This window comes from Nipponia nippon, unplaced genomic scaffold (assembly GCF_047370975.1).
Source record: "Nipponia nippon isolate SJK-2023a ecotype South Korea unplaced genomic scaffold, ASM4737097v1 scaffold_4, whole genome shotgun sequence".
NCBI classification, from domain to species: Eukaryota; Metazoa; Chordata; class Aves; order Pelecaniformes; family Threskiornithidae; genus Nipponia; species Nipponia nippon.
Window position 1 is genome coordinate 79,785,804 of NW_028262358.1, and position 20,053 is coordinate 79,805,856.

At 36.3% G+C, this 20,053-nt stretch overlaps 1 protein-coding gene across 2 annotated transcripts in view; it reads right to left on the bottom strand.

The window, feature by feature from the left end:
• The window catches only part of GRIK2 (glutamate ionotropic receptor kainate type subunit 2), a 439,138-nt gene that overhangs the window by 87,814 nt on the left and 331,271 nt on the right, over positions 1-20,053 (bottom strand). For both annotated transcript variants that reach the window (XM_087774640.1, XM_087774639.1), the window contains one exon: positions 17,421-17,638. In XM_087774640.1, the coding sequence (XP_087630766.1) occupies positions 17,421-17,638 (218 nt within the window). The remainder of the gene's footprint in view (positions 1-17,420; positions 17,639-20,053) is intronic.

Sequence of the window (20,053 nt, forward strand, 5' to 3'; positions counted from 1 at the left end):
TTTTCATAACTTCAAGAAGCTGACATTTAACTTTTTCAGTGTAATTAAATAAGGTTATTTTCTCCATTACTAATACGGATTTACTAGCTAAAATAAGAGCCTAATAACGTCCGGGTTGTAAATTATTTTGCATGTTAGATAAATTTTATTGCTATCTCTGTTTTGCTTGTTTTGATAAATTGTTGTTCGAAAGCAGCAAAAATGCAAAAAGATAAGAGATGATTTAACAGATTTTTATGATGCTTTTGGCTATGCTGATTGAGATACAAAATATTTGGTCTTGGGCTACTGCATGACAGGAATGCCTCAGCTTCACTTTAAAGCCAAAGGAAAAGTAATTTTCCTTTGTTGCCAAACGTATCTGTAAGCACTGAAGGTAGAAGCAACTTGCTTGTAAACATCACTATGCCGCATTCTAAGACGAAAGAGCAATCTCGACAGACACCATGTGATGTTCATTTAAACTCTTAATGTCAAAGCCCTCAGTTCTGCTCCTTGTTGTGAACTTTGAGGCACAGGAAGCTGAAGCACTGCATAGCAGCAAATCAAATCTGGCACTAAATATCTAAACTGTCAATGCAACCTTTGATTCAGTGTGTGCTCTAGAGCATTTATTTGATTATTAGTGTGAACAGAGCTCAAGGACCAGGGACAATTAAATTTCAATCCATGCTGGATTTCAGTGAGAAAGGTGCTTTTAGATAATTAATGCTGACTCCTCCTCAACATTGCCAATAAATATAATTTGCCCTAAGTATTAATTGAGCAACTAGGGGCAGAACTTCCAATAAGCAGTATTTTAATTTAAAGATTGGTGAGAAAATTGCTTCGATGTTTTATAAGAAACATGTATCCATCCCTGTAACTAGAGATGTTCTTAGAGAAAGATATACAATTAAGGAGTTGGCCTTTTTTTTTAAGGCAAAAAACCCCTATGTTCAATCTCAAGCACACAAAATCTCTAATTCACCTTCTTGAAAATAAAGTATCTCACAAGTTTGCAAAGTGAATGAATGAAATCATCCGTCAGTGAATATTTCCCTCCAAGTATTCTATCCTCACTAACACCTGCTCCTTTTTACAGCTTGCTCAGAAAAGCATTCAACTGCTATCAGCAACTGTAAGCTCTCATACTGACAAATACTATCTATGATCCACTGACTTGCCAGCTCAACATCGCTCTGTTTACTGACTCTCCAGTTTTGCCATTCCCTGTAGGACAATCTCTCTAAAGAGCATCCACTTGATTGATGTATTGAAAGTCAGTTTTTCTGTAGCAGTTCCTGTGTGGACAAACATAGAAAAGTTGCTTATACTGTTCAGAAAAAGAAACAAACATAAATATGCAAGCTAGCCCCAAAACAAGGAATTTTCTGAAGAAAAGCCTTTAAATATTTATGCTCTAGACAAGTGATAACATGTTGTTTGTTTCCTATGAACGTGCTCCTAAAGAAGTATTTACACTCATCTACAATATAGTGATCACCCAGGGAGCCAATTCTTGTCCCAGAGTCATTGCACTGGATCTGCTTCATTCAGAGAGAGAACAAATTGCAATGTTCCAGTTTAAAATTAATAAAATCCTGATCACTTAGTGCAATTGTCCAGATGGATATCTATCTAACTTTTTAACTGTTGTTAAAGTGACTTTTAGAGCTGGAGTCATGAAAGTCATCATATTCTAATTTTCTGAAAGCTTGATAGAACCAATATTCTGAGTATAGACGAAGTGTAATGAAGCACTTTCTTTCCCATAGGAAAGTCTTCCACTCATATTCTTTGATGCCAACTAACCTTCACATCTGCTATCTCCCTATTGATTGCTACAACTTGGCACTTTTGTAGAGCATCTGATGAGGCAATTCTATTCAATGACACCACTTCCTCTTCAACAAAAGGAGTGCAGTAAAATAGCAGTGTGTTTCCTATACCTTCAAGGGAAATGCTGTGTGCAAATTATGCAAACAAACACGTAGGCATCATTTATATGGGTGTACGTGGAGAAGAAGAGCGTTTGTTCCTTTTATAATGAACCATTGCCTATGTAAAATTATGCAAAGTAGATCTGGTTTTGAATTTTTTAAGGAAATGAGGAATAATCCTGGGTCCCACTTAAAACATCCATCTCAAAATACATGGTGTTCACTATGGAAATAAGCTTGAAATTAGTCATCACTTAAAATATGATCCAAACATATATTTACAAATCAGTAATGCACATTAGATAATATCAGAACAAAGAGCATGTTTGTTTTGCTGTCCTTGAATACAAAGACATCAAAGATTTTTTTCAAGTAAAATGAAATAATTTTTTCTTGATACATATTACACTAATGAAATATTTCATTTGAAATTAAAATGGTAAGTAATATCAATTATCTAATAGTCCTCATTTATAATGCTGTGGGAAACACCAGCATGACAAAAAGCACTGCGTGTTTAAATTAAAGTTCAAATACAACCTTTTGGTTTCAAACAGACTGAAACTATTAAACCATTGGTGTTTTATTTGCATTTTACTTTGGCTTTCCTCTAGTCCAAGACTCTGGAAGTGTAACATTTAACTGACTTCCTTTTTTCTTTTTCTTTTTTTTTTTTTTTTTTGTGAAACTTCAGATTCTTTAAGCATTAATGGCCACAATTTGCTCTGTGTATAGTCTTACTTGGAACTAGCTCTTTTTTTTTCTTTCTTTTTTTTTCCTTGTTTGTCTTTAAGCCTAGATTCACAAAGGTATCGAAACACCTAATACCTACTGAAATCAATGGGAACTTATTTATGAAAGAAGCATAGAAAGAAGAAATAAGAAATAAGGATATAGTTTCATCTTAGGATTTTCAGGTTGTACAAATATTTTAACAGGTTACTGCCACAACAGTTGATTTGCTTTAAGTTGAACCAGTACAACTAAGAAAAAAAAATTTATTTGAGCAGGACAGAGAAGAAAAAAGTATTCACCTCTTCAGCCAACTTTTCTACTAAAGAGTTCAATCAGACATAATTCATTCTACTGGCAATATCTGAGCAAAACTGCTAATGGTTCTCACTACCTTATATCCAAATCAAGACTATGATTCACCTGTTACAGTTAGCAAAACAGGCCCAGGACAGAGGCCCATAATGGTCCATACCATCTGTTAGCATGGGGCCTGGAACAGTTTTGGCCTGTCCTAAGGAATAACCTCCCAAATGATACCTGGGCTCCACCCCAAGATAACAGCTCAGGAGATGTCAACCACATGCCAAAGACTGTTCCTAACAGGGTGTTTGTGCATGATCACCTAATTTTGATGGAAAAGAGAGATTAGCCCAGTGACCTTGACTTTACAAATGGTCCTGGCCTGTTTTATTTACTACTAAAAATATAGCCTCAAAGTGTACAAGACAGAGACATACAATGCATTTGGAACAATATACTTGAATTACTATATAAAGATTTCTGTATGTATTTTACATTACTGTCTAATAAAGATTTCTTTATACATTTTACTTTAGCCTCTAAACAGTCCACTTCAAAATTCTTACTTCAAAATGTTGGGTCAGAAATCATGATTCTTTAACAATAATTTTTAAGACAGCTTTCAAACACTGGAATGGGCTTCCTAAAGAGGTGGTCAATGCTCCATGCCTGTCAGTGTTAAAGAAGCATTTGGACAATGCCCTTAATAATTTGCTTTAACTTTTAGTCAGCCCTGAAGTACTCAGGCAGTTGGACTAGATGATCATTGTAGGTCCCTTGCAACCGAAATTCTACTTGATTTGATTCAATTTGATTCTATTTAGCTTTAATCATTTTCCCTCTGTTTCACGTTCTAACCAAGAAGCCCGAAAGTACGGAAAAATAAAATGTGCAAAAGACAATTAATGATTCAGAATCTGTTAGAGGGTATAGTTTGTTCTGGATGTGGGCAAACTTTATTTTTTCTGTAAACAAAATTGTTAGTTTTGCTGTGTCAACCTACTGATCTCCCATATGTGTGCAGAAACCCAAACATGTGGACAGAACTTGACTATACAATTAAAGAAACAGGAATCAATAACTGCAGTGTTGTCATCTTCAGGCTTAAAGGTGATTCCATATTCTAAAAATTTACTACATCATTTTGCTAGCTTATTCTTGCTATTCTTTTTTAATCCAGGAAAAAACAAACAAACAAACAAACAACTTTAAAGAAGAGTCCCTTTCCTCTAAATGCATTAAGAGTTGCTCTAAGAGTTGTAAATTAAACCATATCACAATTTTGGAAATCCAAATGCTATCTTAGAGATGACAACATAAAAATGTTTGGAGCTTCAAGTGGTTTTAGACATGGTAATCTGTATATAACCTCAGTTTATTCTTGATTAACACCTACTGAACTTTAATAATTCAGCTGACCCAATTTGCTGAACCGTACCCTTCAATTTAAAACTTCCATGAAAATTCTGGCATAGAATATGTCAAGATTACCACATACTTCCAACAAAATATGCAAACAATGCAAATACATTACGGGTGCACACATCAAAAGCCTGCACCTGTCACCCTAATTTAATAAAAAAAATTAATTGGACTCTTAAATGTAAAAAACATGACAAGCTATACAGCAGATGACACAGCAACATCTGCCCTGCTGGTGGAGGATAAATGTACTCAACCTCTAATATGATCAAGCATATGGAGTCACATGAGCAAAGCAAAATGGTGGATTGCTTTTATTGTTTATTTTTACTTTTGTTTTTGAAAGACAGGCTTTTGCAATCACTGGCTTACTTTTAGGAACATTCATTGTGACCAGTTCAATTTTTTTAAATATGACATTTACAAACACAAGCCAGAATTTTGGCCATAGTTCAACTCAGACTGTAAGCCAAACTGTGAACTGTTTCTATGATTTGAAACAGATTTTTCTCTTTGTTTTTTGCGTTCATTTTAGTGCCAACATGTAAGAAAAGAAATTCTTCACAGCCTTTAAATCAACCATCTAAAATAAGACAAATATCCCCACAGTGCTAGTTAAGTCAGTCAGTTTTATTATGGAATTAAAATTATTTGCATTATTCCTTGTAAAATTAGCTAATTTGCATACATAGATAATTTTTAATCACAGAATCTCCTTACAGTCATACTGCAGTTTATACATATATGAAAGTTGCCTAGTTCTTAAACAGTGACCAGAAATTTTATAAGATTCATCTTACATAATTGTAGTCACCTACACATTAAGCACGTAGACCAAGGTACTAACCTAAGCTTTTCTGTGGTCAATGGGAAAAGTTCTGTAACTCTGGAGAACACCATCCTTCTAGGACAGTTACTTAAGGTAGTATGGAAGAACTGCTTTCTGGTGCCTTTCAGTTTCTTTCCAGTACCAGTAACAGGCAACTAGATGACTACTTGAGAAGAGAGCAGGTATCTACATTTTGGAGTGAGGAGAAACCTGCCCTACATGTTTCAAAAACTACATCTTTCCTAGTAAAACAAATAATCGGGGGAGGGGGTGTCTTCTGTTTTCCGGCTTTGAGACCAAAACACAGAATCTTATTATGTCTTCCTATTAAATCTCTCAATCAACAGTTGAGATTCTTCCTTTACCAATCCACCAATTCACTAATCTATTGGCAAATTTACCATGTACCAATCTATTGCTAGTACAGTCCTACTATACACATTTTGAGAAACTTCAGGAATACAGCCTATTCCTGGTTTTACTCATTGTCATTTTAGGGATGCCATGCTTCATTTTACAATTCTTATGCCTATAAAAGAATAATAAATTACCTTTGGTACACATTCTACCTATGAAGTGAAACTAGGTACCTTAACAGTTGATAACATTATCAAAATAGGGTTTGTGTAATGCAATACAGTGTAAGAAAATAGAATATTAAAAATTTGAATGACAAATACATAGTAACAGGAGGCTTTCAATGACTAGATTCCATCACTAATGTCAACAAATGTAAAAATAACAAAAAACATCTCAAATCACATGATATTACAACTGCAACATTTGTAGGTTCTACTGGTTTTGCTGTTAGATTTATTCCACTAAAAGTTAGAGATTCAACTTATCAAAGAAATTCTGTATTTCTGAAAAGAAAATTGAAGACCTGAAGATTAAGACCAAGAGTCTTAATGTTTTTTGGAAGTGTTAAGAAATTTATTTGGAGTATTTAGAAAATAAATGGAAATAAATTCAGAAATCCATTATTAGCTGAATAAGAATGTAAAAAGTAATGGCCTCAATACTGCCTATGAGATGAGCCTTATAGTTTCCCTTCAATCCTCCTTTCATCTTTGATGATCTCATTTGAAAAGACAGCCACTGAGACAGCCAAATCTTCTCCATTATGAACAGGTTGTAAAAAAAAAAAACCAAACAACTACTTAATTTCAGAAGAGAGATTTCTTCTATGACGCACCTGTGACTGGAAGAGGATGCTATAACTGAAATTTCAGTGTTTCCTCTGCTAACTTCTGGTTTTATGGGATTTATGGGCAGCCAAACCTCTGACTGGAATACCATTGTTGGACTGCACATCTATAACGAACTACGCTCAGCGTCTCTGCACTTCAGGGAACAAAAGTTGCATCAGAAATACTATGTGTAGCCATAAAACAAATTAAGGAACCAAACTGTCTTTGTTCAATCCAAGTAAATTCCTCAGCAATTCAACCTGAATAAAAATACACTTGAACGACAACTACCTGGATTGGCTTAGCTAGAAGTTCTAGCGTCAAAGAAACTATTCTCAGAGCTTCATTGTCAGATAAGGTAAAAGGGTGAAAGAAGAGCTAGACAGCCTTCCCAACAAATCACAGAAAATGTTTGGTGCTAGTCTTCCTTCTTCACAGAAAGTTCCTTTAGGGACGCGTCTTCCTTTTTCAGAAAGTGGAAATGTATGAAAGAGCACGTGAAACTTCTATCAGACATGTCATACAGAAGCTTCTTAAGAGTTTTGGAAGACTGCTTGTAAGTCAAGGAAGCTAAGTGTCTTTTGTATCAAAAAAAAAAAAAAAAAAAGGAAGACAGAAACAGAAAGACTGTGAGAGCAACAGAAAGAGGAACAGAACATTTTCTATCTTACCACTGGCCTTCTGTTGCACAGGAAAGTAAGAGTTCTTCAAAGAAAGACTAAAAAGTCAAGTCTTCAAAGGCCTCCAAGATATTTGTTGTATTTTATAGCTCATTGAGGGAGACCTGATTTCAGGTCTCAAATGCAATGATAGACTACTGAAATATAAATATTTTAAGGTAAGCAATACTACATCTTTTGTTAATTTTCACAATGCCTAGTTTCTAACTAGAAATAATAGTTTACTAATAGTATGTACAAATACAATAAAACCTCTCATCTCCCCTCAAATCACAATGACTCACAACAGAATTCACATAATAACTTACCTGGATTTTGGTTGGAAATTACATTTAAATATCTCTTATGAGAACTTCAGTTAAATTCAGCATAAAAGATCATATTACTTATGATCATCACCATTATTATAAGTGACTGTCTCAGCTTTTAAGATATGAAAAAAAATAACCCCTCATAATTTCCTACACAATACATTGATGAGTAAATAGAAAGATCACATGCCATATCTGAACAAATAAAAAAAATGCTAAGAAATATGTTGCTTATCTTTGGACCAATGTGTTCATGGGCAGACAATCCTCTGATCAGTAGGCTACACTGATCATAAAGAACTGGCTGCTCATGGTTTGGACGGGCATACTCTTTGCTGGGTAAAAAAACTGGCTGGATGGCCAGGCCCAAAGGGTTGTGGTGAATGGAGTTAAATCCAGTTAGTGGTCAGTCACAAGTGGTGCTCCTCAGGGCTCAGTATTTGGGCCAGTTCTGTTTAATATTTTTATCAATGATCTTGATGAGGGAATTGAGTGCACCCTCAGTAAGTTTGCAGATGACACCAAGTTGGGTGGGAGTGTTGATCTGCTGGAGGTTAGGAAGGCCCTACAGAGGGACCTGGACAGGCTGGATTGATGGGCCGAGGCCAATTGTACGAGGCTCAACAAGGCTAAGTGCCGGGCCCTGCACTTGGGTCACAACAACCCCATGCAATGCTACAGGCTTGGGGAAGAGTGTCTGGAAAGCTGCCCGGAGGAGAATGACCTGGGGATGTTAGTCAACAGCCAGCTGAACATGAGCCAGCAGTGTGCTCAGGTGGCCAAGAAGGCCATTAGCATCCTGGCTTGTATCAGGAATAATGTGGCCAGCAGGACCAGGGAGGTGATCGTCCCCCTGTACTCAGCACTGGTGAGGCCGCACCTCGAGTTCTGTGTTCAGTTTTGGGCCCCTCACTCCAAGAAGGACATCGAGGTGCTGGAGTGTGTCCAGAGGAGGGCAGCGTAGTTGGTGAAGGGTCTAAAGCACAAGTCTTATAAGGAGGGGCTGAGGGAACTGGGGTTGTTTAGCCTGGAGAAAAGGAGGCTGAGGGGAGACCTTATTGCTCTCTACGACTACCTGAAAGGAGGCTGTAGTGAGGTGGGGGTCAGTCTCTTTTCCCAAGTAGCAAGTGATAGGATGAGAGGAAACAGCCTCAAGTTGCACCAGGAGAGGTTTAGACTGATATTAGGAAAAATTTCTTCACCAAAAGGGTAGTCAAGCATTGGAACAGGTTGCACAGCTTGAATCATCATCCCTGGAGGTATTTGAAAGACATGTAGACATGGCGCTTAGGGACACAGTTTAGTGGTGAACTTGGTAGTGCTAGGTTAACGGTTGGACTCGATGATCCTAAGGGTCTTTTCCAAGCGAAATGATTCTATGATTCTATGATTCAAAAGCATGGTTTAGTATATTTTTTTAATGAACAGGTAATCTATATTGTGCAGATTAAGGATCTTGTGTACGTTAAACAAGTTCAATTAATGCATGGATACTGAAAAATGTTTAGAAGGCACCATATCCAATAAGGCTTATGTAATTATTACCATAGGTGTATTGCAAAAAGGATGGTTTAACCAATCTCAACAAGCATTCTGTTTGGAGTAATGAATAACTCTGGAAAAGAAATTCATCAGTATAAGATGACTTCAGGTGGTGTCCAGAGCAATTACGGCACTGGAAATATTTCTCTACAAAAAGCAATGCTAATGCAATGGCACAACACCTCAGTAGTATCATGTATAAACTGACAAGGCGGAACGAAATGTTCACCTCTGCTAATGAACGGAGACTTTCAGGCTGTTTCAGTGGGCAGGAACTCAACACTGAAGGTTTCTTATATGGCAGGATTTCACACAAAACTGGCTAAACCGAGAGACAGTTCACTCTGAAGTATTGTTTCTGAATCACATTCCCAGGATGAGTCATAGATCAAATCTGCAAACTTTACATGGCTACTTGGTGATAGATCTATTTGCTTTGAAGAGCAAGACATTTTTTTTTTCATACTGATAGTTAAAAATGTTCTCAGATGTACTCTCAATTTCCTAAACAAACCCTAAGTCTGAAATCCGTCTTTCATACCGAATGCTGTTTGCAGTTGAAGGATTCTCTATGATCTAGTTCAGTTCCCGCTCTCACCTTGCTCATGATCTAAAGACAGACATGAAGAGAAAAAAGCTGAAAAGGGAAGAGAAAAGGAAAGTGTTCTTGCCCTGCCTCCTGGAGGAAAGCAGCAGGAGAAGGAGAGAAAGGTGATAAGGCTAGATAGCAATTAGTCTATGTATTTCTGAAGAAAAAGCCTTGCAACCAAACCTATGATCAGAATCCAGAGTTCAGTCATACTGTTACAACTGATCCTGTTGGCAGTGCCATTACAGGCCCTGAAGAGGCCAGAAAGTGAAGCACATCAGGTGGGAGAAAGGAAACAAAATGGCTTACCAGTTAAGACAAAACCTACAATAAGGACAACATACATTCTGGAAGTATCAGCAATTATATTGTGGTTGATTTTCTCATCTTCACACCTCCAAATGTCTAGGCAACAGAACTCACTTCCCAAAGGGCGTGGATTCCCAGTGGCTTTCACATTTAGCAGGACGATATAAGATCACCCTGTCATGGAAAGGGACACCCTCTGCTCCTCTCGCATGAGTTCTAGCATTCTAGCAGTCAGTGAAGCTTTTTTTCACAACGGAAAATAAACATGCAACAACAAAAAAAGATTCATTTTCAGTTGGATCAGAAAGCTGGACTGACTCTTGCCACAGCCCTATGATATGTAGCGCCAACAGAGCTTGAGGTTGAAGGCAGGAGAAGAGGTTGGACTACTCACAGATGGGCTTAAGTTGATCCCAAAACAACACAGCATGAAACCTATTGAGAGATATGACCAGAAGCAATTTGCAGTGATTAGTAGTGATTAAAATCCATCTGACTTCAAAGGAAAAAGACCCTACTTTTCTTGTCCTCAGTGGCATCACTATATATTCTCAAAAAAAAAAAAAAAGACAGAAAGGTTTCTTTTAACTACAAAATGATTTTTCAAATATCTAGATTATAACATTCCTCTGAATCAGCTACATTTGGTAGAAATTCTTGTCTTTTGCTGGTAAAAAATCCTGACACAATTTAGGACTCAAAGTGTGGTCTGGATAATATTTGTATATCATCAGGATTGACTTTCTATGGACAAATGTACTGTTAATTATCAATTTTGTTTCCCCCTCTGGGTTCTAATTTCTTGTATCCTGTATTTCTATCCAAGTGGCAACTAGATCTTGCTATATTTTACCATACCTTATACACTGAGAAAGACCAGCTTTATTCAAACTCCATCATGTACCTACAGTATAGATCATTAATGCATGTGCACTAATTATGCATATTGTTGTCGGATGCAATTTTGAAAAATAATACAAATGTCAGCTTCTTGCTGGTATGTTCATTTTAGCTCTACCTTATATTCACACTGAGAAATACTTATGGAACAGGAAAGCCAGATGAGACCACAGGTTACATAGTTTAGCCCACCTGAGAGTTCTGTGGGGAGATCAGCATAAAATTTTTTCCCCTATGAATATTCGGGGTAAGGCACAAACAGATGCTGAGCTGTGGAAAATATTAATTGATTCAAAGACAAAGACAACTTTTCCTAATGCCAACTTTTAATATCTTTTTGATGTCTCTCTTCAACTTCTGTTCAAAAATAACTAGTGGGGACCCAATTCATATGTTAACTATTTAATTCAGTGTTTTAATTATTGTGAATGACTAATCTTGTTTTCACTGGAAAGTTATGTATATTTCTGTGAGAGGACCCCAAAAAGCATTTGCACATATTTCATTGGTTTCTAAGAGCTGTAGCTGGAGACAGGTGTAAATGATAAATATGAATCTTGTGATTTTGAAGCATAATTATTCATGAATACCACATGTTATCTAGCAGCTTATTAAGAGTGCTTACTATCTGGATATATGGCATAATGCAGTATAAATCTTTGCAGAAATGAAAAGTTGACTAGTCCTTGTGCTCATCTTTTTCAGCCCATAATGTAGGAACAGGGGAAAAGGGTATAAGGAATGAGGAATGGGGAATGGGGAAAGGGAAGGGAAAAGGCATGGACATGGACAAAGGCAAGGGTGGAAAGGCAGTAGATTTCTACCACATTCCATCTGTTTTTAGTTTCATGCCTCAGCACTGCAATGCAACAGGCAGCCAAACATATGCTCTTATTTACTGCAGGAACAGTAATGGCTCTGACAACTCCAGAGAAGGGGAAGGGTCAAGACAGCATAAAACCATTTCAGTCATTTTGTCCCAGTACTTACAGAGCTGGTTGGACTGAAGTCCTTTATGTGAATTAGATCTGCTTTCTGCCCTCAGAATCAAAAGAAAGACAGTTCACCGCAAAGAACTTAATGGTACCAAATTTATCTGAATTTCTTCTATTTAGAATTCAAATGCACTGCTGCTTTTGTTATAGTCAGTGTTAATGCATCATCTAACCTACCTACCTCTGCCTAGCTTCCTTGATCTTTTAAAGAAATAAGTAGAACTAGGTGAGGCAGAGGTGTTTTGAGGTCTCTGGAAAAAGCCTGTATCTCATTCTCATAGACTCTGGCATTGCAGGTTCAGTTCTTACAAATGTATGGAGCAACCACAGACCTTGCTTTACAGGTTTGCAACTGTGCCTGCTTTTTTTGTACATTCAAAGAAGTAGTGGTTAACTGAGTAGGTGTTCCTTCACAGAGGGAATAATCGTGGGAAAATTGAAATAATGCATTTTAACAGTATGTGTTTTTAGCAGATAGGCCCAAACCATGATGAACAAAAAGAAGAAAAAAAAAAAAAAAAAGACTACATGGTATTTATATTCAATTCTCTTTTTAGTCAAAAGTGCCACATGTGTTTTTATGCATAAAAACAAGTCTGTATTTGTTACATCCAAATGCAACTTATCTATAAAGTGAAATAATTTTAAAGCAAACTGAACATGTATCTGTGGTATCTGCTACCCATTATTTTTTAAGCATTATCCAGATCAGCACATGGAAGCTGGAACTCAAAAAATCGTTTTCCATTAGTCACTGTCAGTCAGTGGATATTTGAGAAGCTCAGAAGTGGTGTTTCATCTTTGACTTGCAAAAATTCCACCAAATAATTGATATGCACTGATAAACTTCATAATGTTTTATTTGCAGCATTCAACTGAAGGTTCTGTGTGTGTATATGCCCACATCACTCATGACAAATGAATGGCATTCATACCTTTATTCTTGCTGCTATTCTTTCATTTATGTCAGGGGATCTGTCACTTGTAATCCAGTTGCAAGCAGTGGGAAAATTCCCCAATTCCCCTACAACTCCTTCTTTCAGCCTTAAGAGACTACGTCTGAGATTTTGCAATGTATAGGTAAAGCTTCGTGATATCTCCTTTAACAATAGGCTGAGAATTTGGAAGAGGAAGATAGACACTAAGTGCTGAATTGTTGTCCCCCAAAATTTCCTGAGGGTGGTGGTAACAAAATGGCTAGGGTAAAAAGCTGGCGGGGTGGGGAGGGCATGGCGGTATGAGACTGAAAAGGGTCAGCAGCATGGATCTTTGTGGAGAAAAAGCAGTGCAGGAAGAAATGGAGGATATTGTAGAAAAGTAGAGATGGAGCATAAAAGGGGTCCTGAAGAAGAAAAGGAAAGAAACTGGCAAATGTAAACAATAAATAGAATAGTGTATCAGATAATTCCAAGGTGTGTGAGTCAGCTTTCCTGAATTAGTCCCCTATCTGCCTTTCACCAAGTGATCTTGAAAAAGATGCATTCCCTTTTAGTGCTTCAGCTTCCTTATCAGCAAAACAAGAATATAAAATATACAACTCACAGAGAGCTAGAAGACTTTTAATTCTTGATACAGAAGTAATGACACTAATCTACTGCTATTAGAGAATGAAAAATTACTTTTTTTTTTTACTATTGGGTATGCAAATGTCTAGTAAGCATAACTGAGAAAACTTCCACTGTGCGTGCTACTGTACAAAACCACAGAAATAAAAAAATTCTGACATAGAAAGGTACAGATATGAAAAATTATGAGAAAAACAATGGTAGACAGCAACTTCACAAAAAACAAATCTTAAAATTGTAGACCACATATAAGCATGTGTGCTATAGTAGTTTCTTTGTGTGTGAGCATGGAGAACTGTGGTACAAACAGAAGTAGGGTGGAATTAACATTGTTCTTCTCAATTTTAGAACTGTCGTTCAGCAAGAAAACAGATACTGGGATTTTGAGAAACATAGACTGAGAGACCACAGAAATCAGGGCCAATGAAAAATCTGAGCTTTTTATCCAAAAACAGCCAGTGTGAGATAAGTACCTTTCATTAAAATAACAAATGCTTTTTCTTTTACTCCAAACAGGAAGGAAGATGGGCTTCTGAAACTTGAAAATGGTCAATAGTGACAAAAGCAGCTAAGAGAAAGGAAGAGATGTTCGTAACAAAGAAAAACTCCACAATTTGAGAAACACCAAAACACATATCAGGAGTGGAAACCACAAGCCTAGCAGCAGATATGTCTTAGAATTTACTTTCACATTTCTTTCCTTCTAATTCTTGAATAATAGTGAGGTTTTCTTTGTTGTTCCAATGAAATGGCCCACCAGACCCACCAGGTATATAACAGACTTGTACAACTACTTCCTTTCCATGCTCACACTAGATAAGTAGATCTTAAGAGGAGAGAGCATTGAAAATTTCCTCTGCTTTCCAGCTTCTAAAAGGAGCTGTAATGTCATGTTTCTCAGACCATGAGGAGGCATACAATGATCTGGAGGACCTAATAAACCTCTGGAGACAACATTCTCCTTTTTCATCAAAGCTATTTCACAGGGATGTTTGACTCACAAGGTTAACAGCATTTTCAACATATATCCCTTGTGCTGTCCAAGATTTTAACTTCAGCAGGTTTTAACCTAGTAGTTAGTAGTTTATTTGTCTGATTCCCATTTAGTTTCTCCTTCAAAAAGGCTCTTCTTTTGTTTTAGCACCACACAGCTTTGGTCAGGTTCCAAAGGTTTTTTAAGAAATAATTCAATGGACTGCTATATAGATAATTTATGCAGAAATTACTGTCAGTCTCATGGGCAGCTACTGAGCCTCACTGTGATTGGAACTAATAACTATTACCAAGATATGATAATTTCATTTAGCATTAGGAAACCATCTGGTGCCTTCATTTCTTGTTGTAACATAATGCCACTGTTTTACTCAATCCACTCTCATTAAAACAAGAAAAAGCAGCTAAGGAAAAACATACACACAAATGATAAATTTATCGTCTCAATCATCTTTGTGCAACCTGCCTCAGAAGTCATACTCTCATAGATTTTTGCAGTAGGAGGGGACTACTAAAATCTAATCTGAGCTCTTGTGTAATGAAGGCTATCTATTTCATTGAGTAGCCTCTAAATCAAAAGCATAATGTGTTTGGGCTATGCTGTATCTATTTTCCTCACAATGGGTGTATGTGATGGATGAATCCAGCCCACTCCTAGATAAGCTGTACCAGTGGTTAATTTCTCTCACTCTTAAAAACATGCACCTTATTTCTAGTCTGAATTTGCTGAACTTCAGCTTTGAAACATTGGATCTTATTATGCGTTTTTCTGCTAGATTAAACAGTCATCTGCTGTCAAAAGTCTCATTCCCATTAAGGCACTTACAGACCATGATCAAGTCACCTCTTAACCTTCTCTTCAGCAGATTAAACAGACCGATCTTTAGCCTCTAACTGCAATGCTTATTTCCAGACCTGCACTCATTCTTTCACCTTTAATGAACTCTTTCCAATTTTAAACATATTTTCAAAGTGTGGCCACCAGAACAGGACACAATAGTTCATTAATAGTTTCCCTAATGCCATATAAAAATGCAGTGTTATTTCCTACTTGATATTCACTTGTCTATATATCAGAAAATATAATATATACCATTTAAAACCCTCCTTTAGCTTACTGATAAAACAGAAAGTATTCTGAAAGGAATTTAAAATGTGAATATTTATCCTGTTTTTTTACACACAATGCAGAAAATGTATGCAACTCTTCTGTCTTTTCTATACTATCTATACTTTTCTATACTATCTACATCCACTGTCGTTTCTGTCCCTTAAGATATTTTTCTGATATTTTTTTGTCTTCCTTCATCAGTTTCCTGTTCTTAAGTGCTTTTGATATTATTATTTAGTAGTAGTATCTATGAGCTGTTCAACTCTAGTAGTACCTTTTAAGGCAATTCCACTTATAGTCTTATTTTAAAATATTTTCTTGCATTTTCATTTTCTTCATGTAAGGAAATTATATTCCTGAAGCAATTTGCTTATACAAAATAGAAGAAAAGGGAGCAGTATATTAATATGCAGAGTGGAAAAACATTCAGAGAGAGAGAAATAGTCTCTGCACGCTTAAAAAACACACAGATTATGCACATACAAAGAAGTAAAAAGAGTGAATAAGAGAGAAAATTAAGGGTGGGGAGAGGGAAAACTGAAAGTTAAGAAAATGCAGGGAAAAGTGCTTCTGGCATCCAGAAGTAAAGACACTGCTAATTTAAACTTGCTTCCTAATATTTTAGAGTTCACAATCTGAATCTGAATTAGAACAAGTTCAAAGTTTTATGCCAGACAAAAATGAAATTAAAGCCCTGTAGTGTTTTCTGGTAACTCAATAAACACCTTGTGTCATCTCTTTATGTCCTGAGACTTAAATCATTTTGACTCTTTTAAAAACCTGTCTTTAAATTTTCAATGTTGTTTCTTTTAACCACTTCACATATTTCCTGACATCAAGAGACCTCTAATTGATTAGTTACTTCTATTAACTTAATCAGCTCCTTTTCCAACAAGTATTCTGGGGAAAATACTCAGAACCTCCCCAATGCATGCTGTAAGTTAAGCAGCCTAAAATATTCTGAGATACTGAAGTTGAATTGATTTTTATTTCCAAGCAGAAGGTGAAAGTCCTATAATTCTGTTTAAAAATTAAAACTATGTGTACACTTCAATTGGCTCTAAGGTCATAACATTAAATAGTGGCTATGTAGCCTTGATATCTAAACAAATTTGAATTACTCTCTGAATCTGGTAAGAGGAACTGAGCACACATTCTTCAATTTCTGCACCGGTTTACAAGTTACCTTGGACCTCATTTTGTCTAATTTCAGATGCCAATGTAACAATCACCACAAAGCTTTAGGTGACAGCATAATAACTCATAAAACCAGAACATACTAGCTGAAAGTCTTCAAAATGTACCAAAGATCAGATATTGTTAAATGCCTCTCCCATTGGAAGATCTGAGACACCTCTGGGCTATCAAACACAAGGAGTTATAGAAGAAACCATCCTCTCTCCCTTCATGCATACTTCTCACTAATATAAGCCCACTTAAATGCTTGATGAAGCTAGGAAAGAAAGATTCCTCTCTAATCCAGCAGCATATTTCACCATATTTCAAATTGAATGATCTTAGTAACAGGTTAAAAGGAATAGAAAACCTGGAAAAATCTAAGCTTTTTATATGGAGCCCAAATTTTATTCAAAAGTTTCTCAAAAATACGAAGTCCAAAAGGTTTTTCTCAGTCGAGCCACTAATATCTTTAGTGTAGTCCAGTTGGTTGAACAAAGACTATGATTAAGTATAATGTTATTGAACTGATACTGTAACTCCTAATCCAATAAAACTCACTCTAGTACACAGCTATAGGAGATCCATCTGAGCAAAGTGTTCAGGTTTCTTCACCTATTCCACTGCTATAAATTCAATTCTTTAAGCAAAAATCATCAAAGAAATTTCCTTTTATTTCCCATGAGAGATTTTGCATTTGCTTCCTTTGCTATCTTGCAAATCCTCAAAAAAGTGATTTTCACTTGCTTTTGACAGCAGTGGGAATCATATCCGTTGCTCCTCAGCAAGGTGCACAAACTTTCCCCCACAATCAGGATATAGGATCTTTTCAAACAGAATATAAAGCTTACCTTGAAGAAAGTCATAGTTGCTCCATCTTCAACTGCCCCGTACTCTATCTTTGTCTGTTTGGCCAAATCATCAGCAGAATCAATAGGGGATTCCATACGTTCCACTGTCAGAAAGGCGGCTAGGTTAGCAGTGTACGAGGAAATGATGATAAGTGTGAAAAACCACCAAATGCCTCCCACTATCCTGGTGGAGAGGGCTTTGGGCATGAGCTCAGAACCTAACGAAAACCAGGGGAGAAAGGTGAAACCAATGCACACAAAACAATCAATAAGTGTTCAGCACTTTTTGCCACAGTGGGGAGATGGAATCACTGTGCAAAAAAATCTTTAAGCTACAGGCTTACATGTACTGCTTGTACAAACACATACAACTGAAATGAAAAATAAGAACTGATTACACTTATAAAGACAGATCTTTTTGGAGCTGTGGGAATCAAAACATAGTAATGGGAGACTCAATGATCAGTGCCTTTTTAAAAGTTATAAATATATATATATATATAGCAATGTGAAAAAAGCAGTTACTTGAACTGGGTTTCCAGAAAAAATCCTAGCTGGACTGAATCTCCAAGTTAATACTAATATTGAAGCACTTATACAGTACTTTATCTTCAAGGCACTAAATAAACATTATTTAAGTATTTTATAAAAACTCACTGGAGTAAATAAAAATAAGCTACTGATGAAAGAGGCAGATAGGAAATAAAGTATTTCATATCTGAAATACAAAATCTGAAATCTATTATAAATATGCTTTTGACTTTTGCCATTTGTAATGCTGTAAAGGGTTGCTTATTGACTGCTTAGATAAAAAAATTAACATCTCCCATCTCTATAGTTAGCCCCACAATTTCAGATAAACATGGGTGGCTATGCCACACACTTAATTTAATAGAGCAGCAGTGAAAATATTAGACCGCTATGCATAAACTAGATAAAGATAGACTATAATGCATTGCTGGAGTTGCCTGCTCATGGCACTAAAGAATGGAGGGGACGACAGACACTGTATAGTAATTTGCATAATTATTAATGCTAATTTAGAGTCTAATGAGACAAATTGAAGCACATAAACTCCTCTTGTGTCTAATTACTAAAAATAGGAAAAAATAAAATTCAATGTAATTTACAGCCACAAATATTTATTACAAATGAGCATGTATGGATTTTTTTTCCATAACGTTATAATTGAATGGATGACATTTCTAATGATGTTAAATAAACAATTTCAAGCTTCATTGTAAGAACTTTATGTAAAATCTTTTAGAAGTATCCAGAAACTTCCTTTCAAAGAAAGAGTTTTACCATATCCACTATACCTTTGTACCAAAACAATCACTTTTTGTTAATTGGTCACTATGCTTGTTTGTAAATCTCCTGGGTAAAATGGAATGAAGGCAAGATGGACTATTTTATTACTGTTAAATTTTAGTGTTCATATTGAATTATTTAAGGAACTGGTCCAGCAAGGTAACACATCTTCATATAAATGAAAGATTATGCCAAACTTCCAACGTCAATGCCAAAAAAAAAAGAACAGAAAGGGGAAAAAAAAACCAAAAAGGAAGAAAACCAAAGAAAAGGAAAAAAGAAGTGGTATCATAACTGGACTATCGTATTCAAAAACAGCCCATCTTACCCTGCAGTTCATCTTACCCTTGCTGTTTCAAACAAAAAAAGCTGACAGACTTGGACATGACAGCCAACTCCAGCGCCAGACTCTGCCTAGAATTCTGCAAGGAAAAAAGTAGAAAAGTACCTTTCTGATGTAGTTGCTCCTAGGCCCTGTTAGTCAGACACTTAGACACCATAACACTAACAGATTTCCCAATAAGCCCACCACCATCAACTCTTTTTAATTGCTCTCATTTCATTTAAATGCAACAAAAGTAAAGTCAGACAGGACTGGGAAGAAAAGAAGAGTGGAAACATTTGCTGCAGTTGCCCCAGTTACCACAAGTTCATACCTTACCAAGGACTGAAACCGAGTGCCGCCTAGGCCCATGAAACAGAGCCTGGTTAGGGGCTGACTGTCATGTACCCAAGGTAACGTCATGTCCAGCACTATATCCCACAGTTTCCTGGGAGTGAAAGGTGTCAGCAAGACATGTATGAGTTCCCTCTATCATGTATCCTCCAGCACTAAGCAAATGTTTTGTAAAGAAGCAGCACTTAATAAGGTAATGTGAGTATGGCCCAAGCGCTATTATATTGTTTCTAATTGAAAGTTATTGCCATTAGGTGAGAACTTTCATGCTTGTGCAAAAGCCTACTTTTAGATGACTTTAGGCTCTTGAATTTTTTTTTTTAAAAGCAATTCTCAAAATCAAGACTGATACTTCATCATTAGAATGGTGCCTTTGAAAGTTTATTAAAAGATGCATTGAGTCAAAGGCAAAACAATATAAGGCAAGGACAGAAGGTCAGCCTTAATTCTGAAAAACTAGTTTTTCTTCATGGAAAACTATTATCCTCCAAAATGTCTTTTAAAACTAATGTCTTTTTTTTTCCTATTTTGATTGTCAAGATATGTTTAGATGCTAGGGACTAAAATACCTTCTTCTTGCAAAAAGATGATGCAAAAACCTAAATTGCTTTTTTCCCTCCTCCAGAAATATGGAGAAGCATACAGC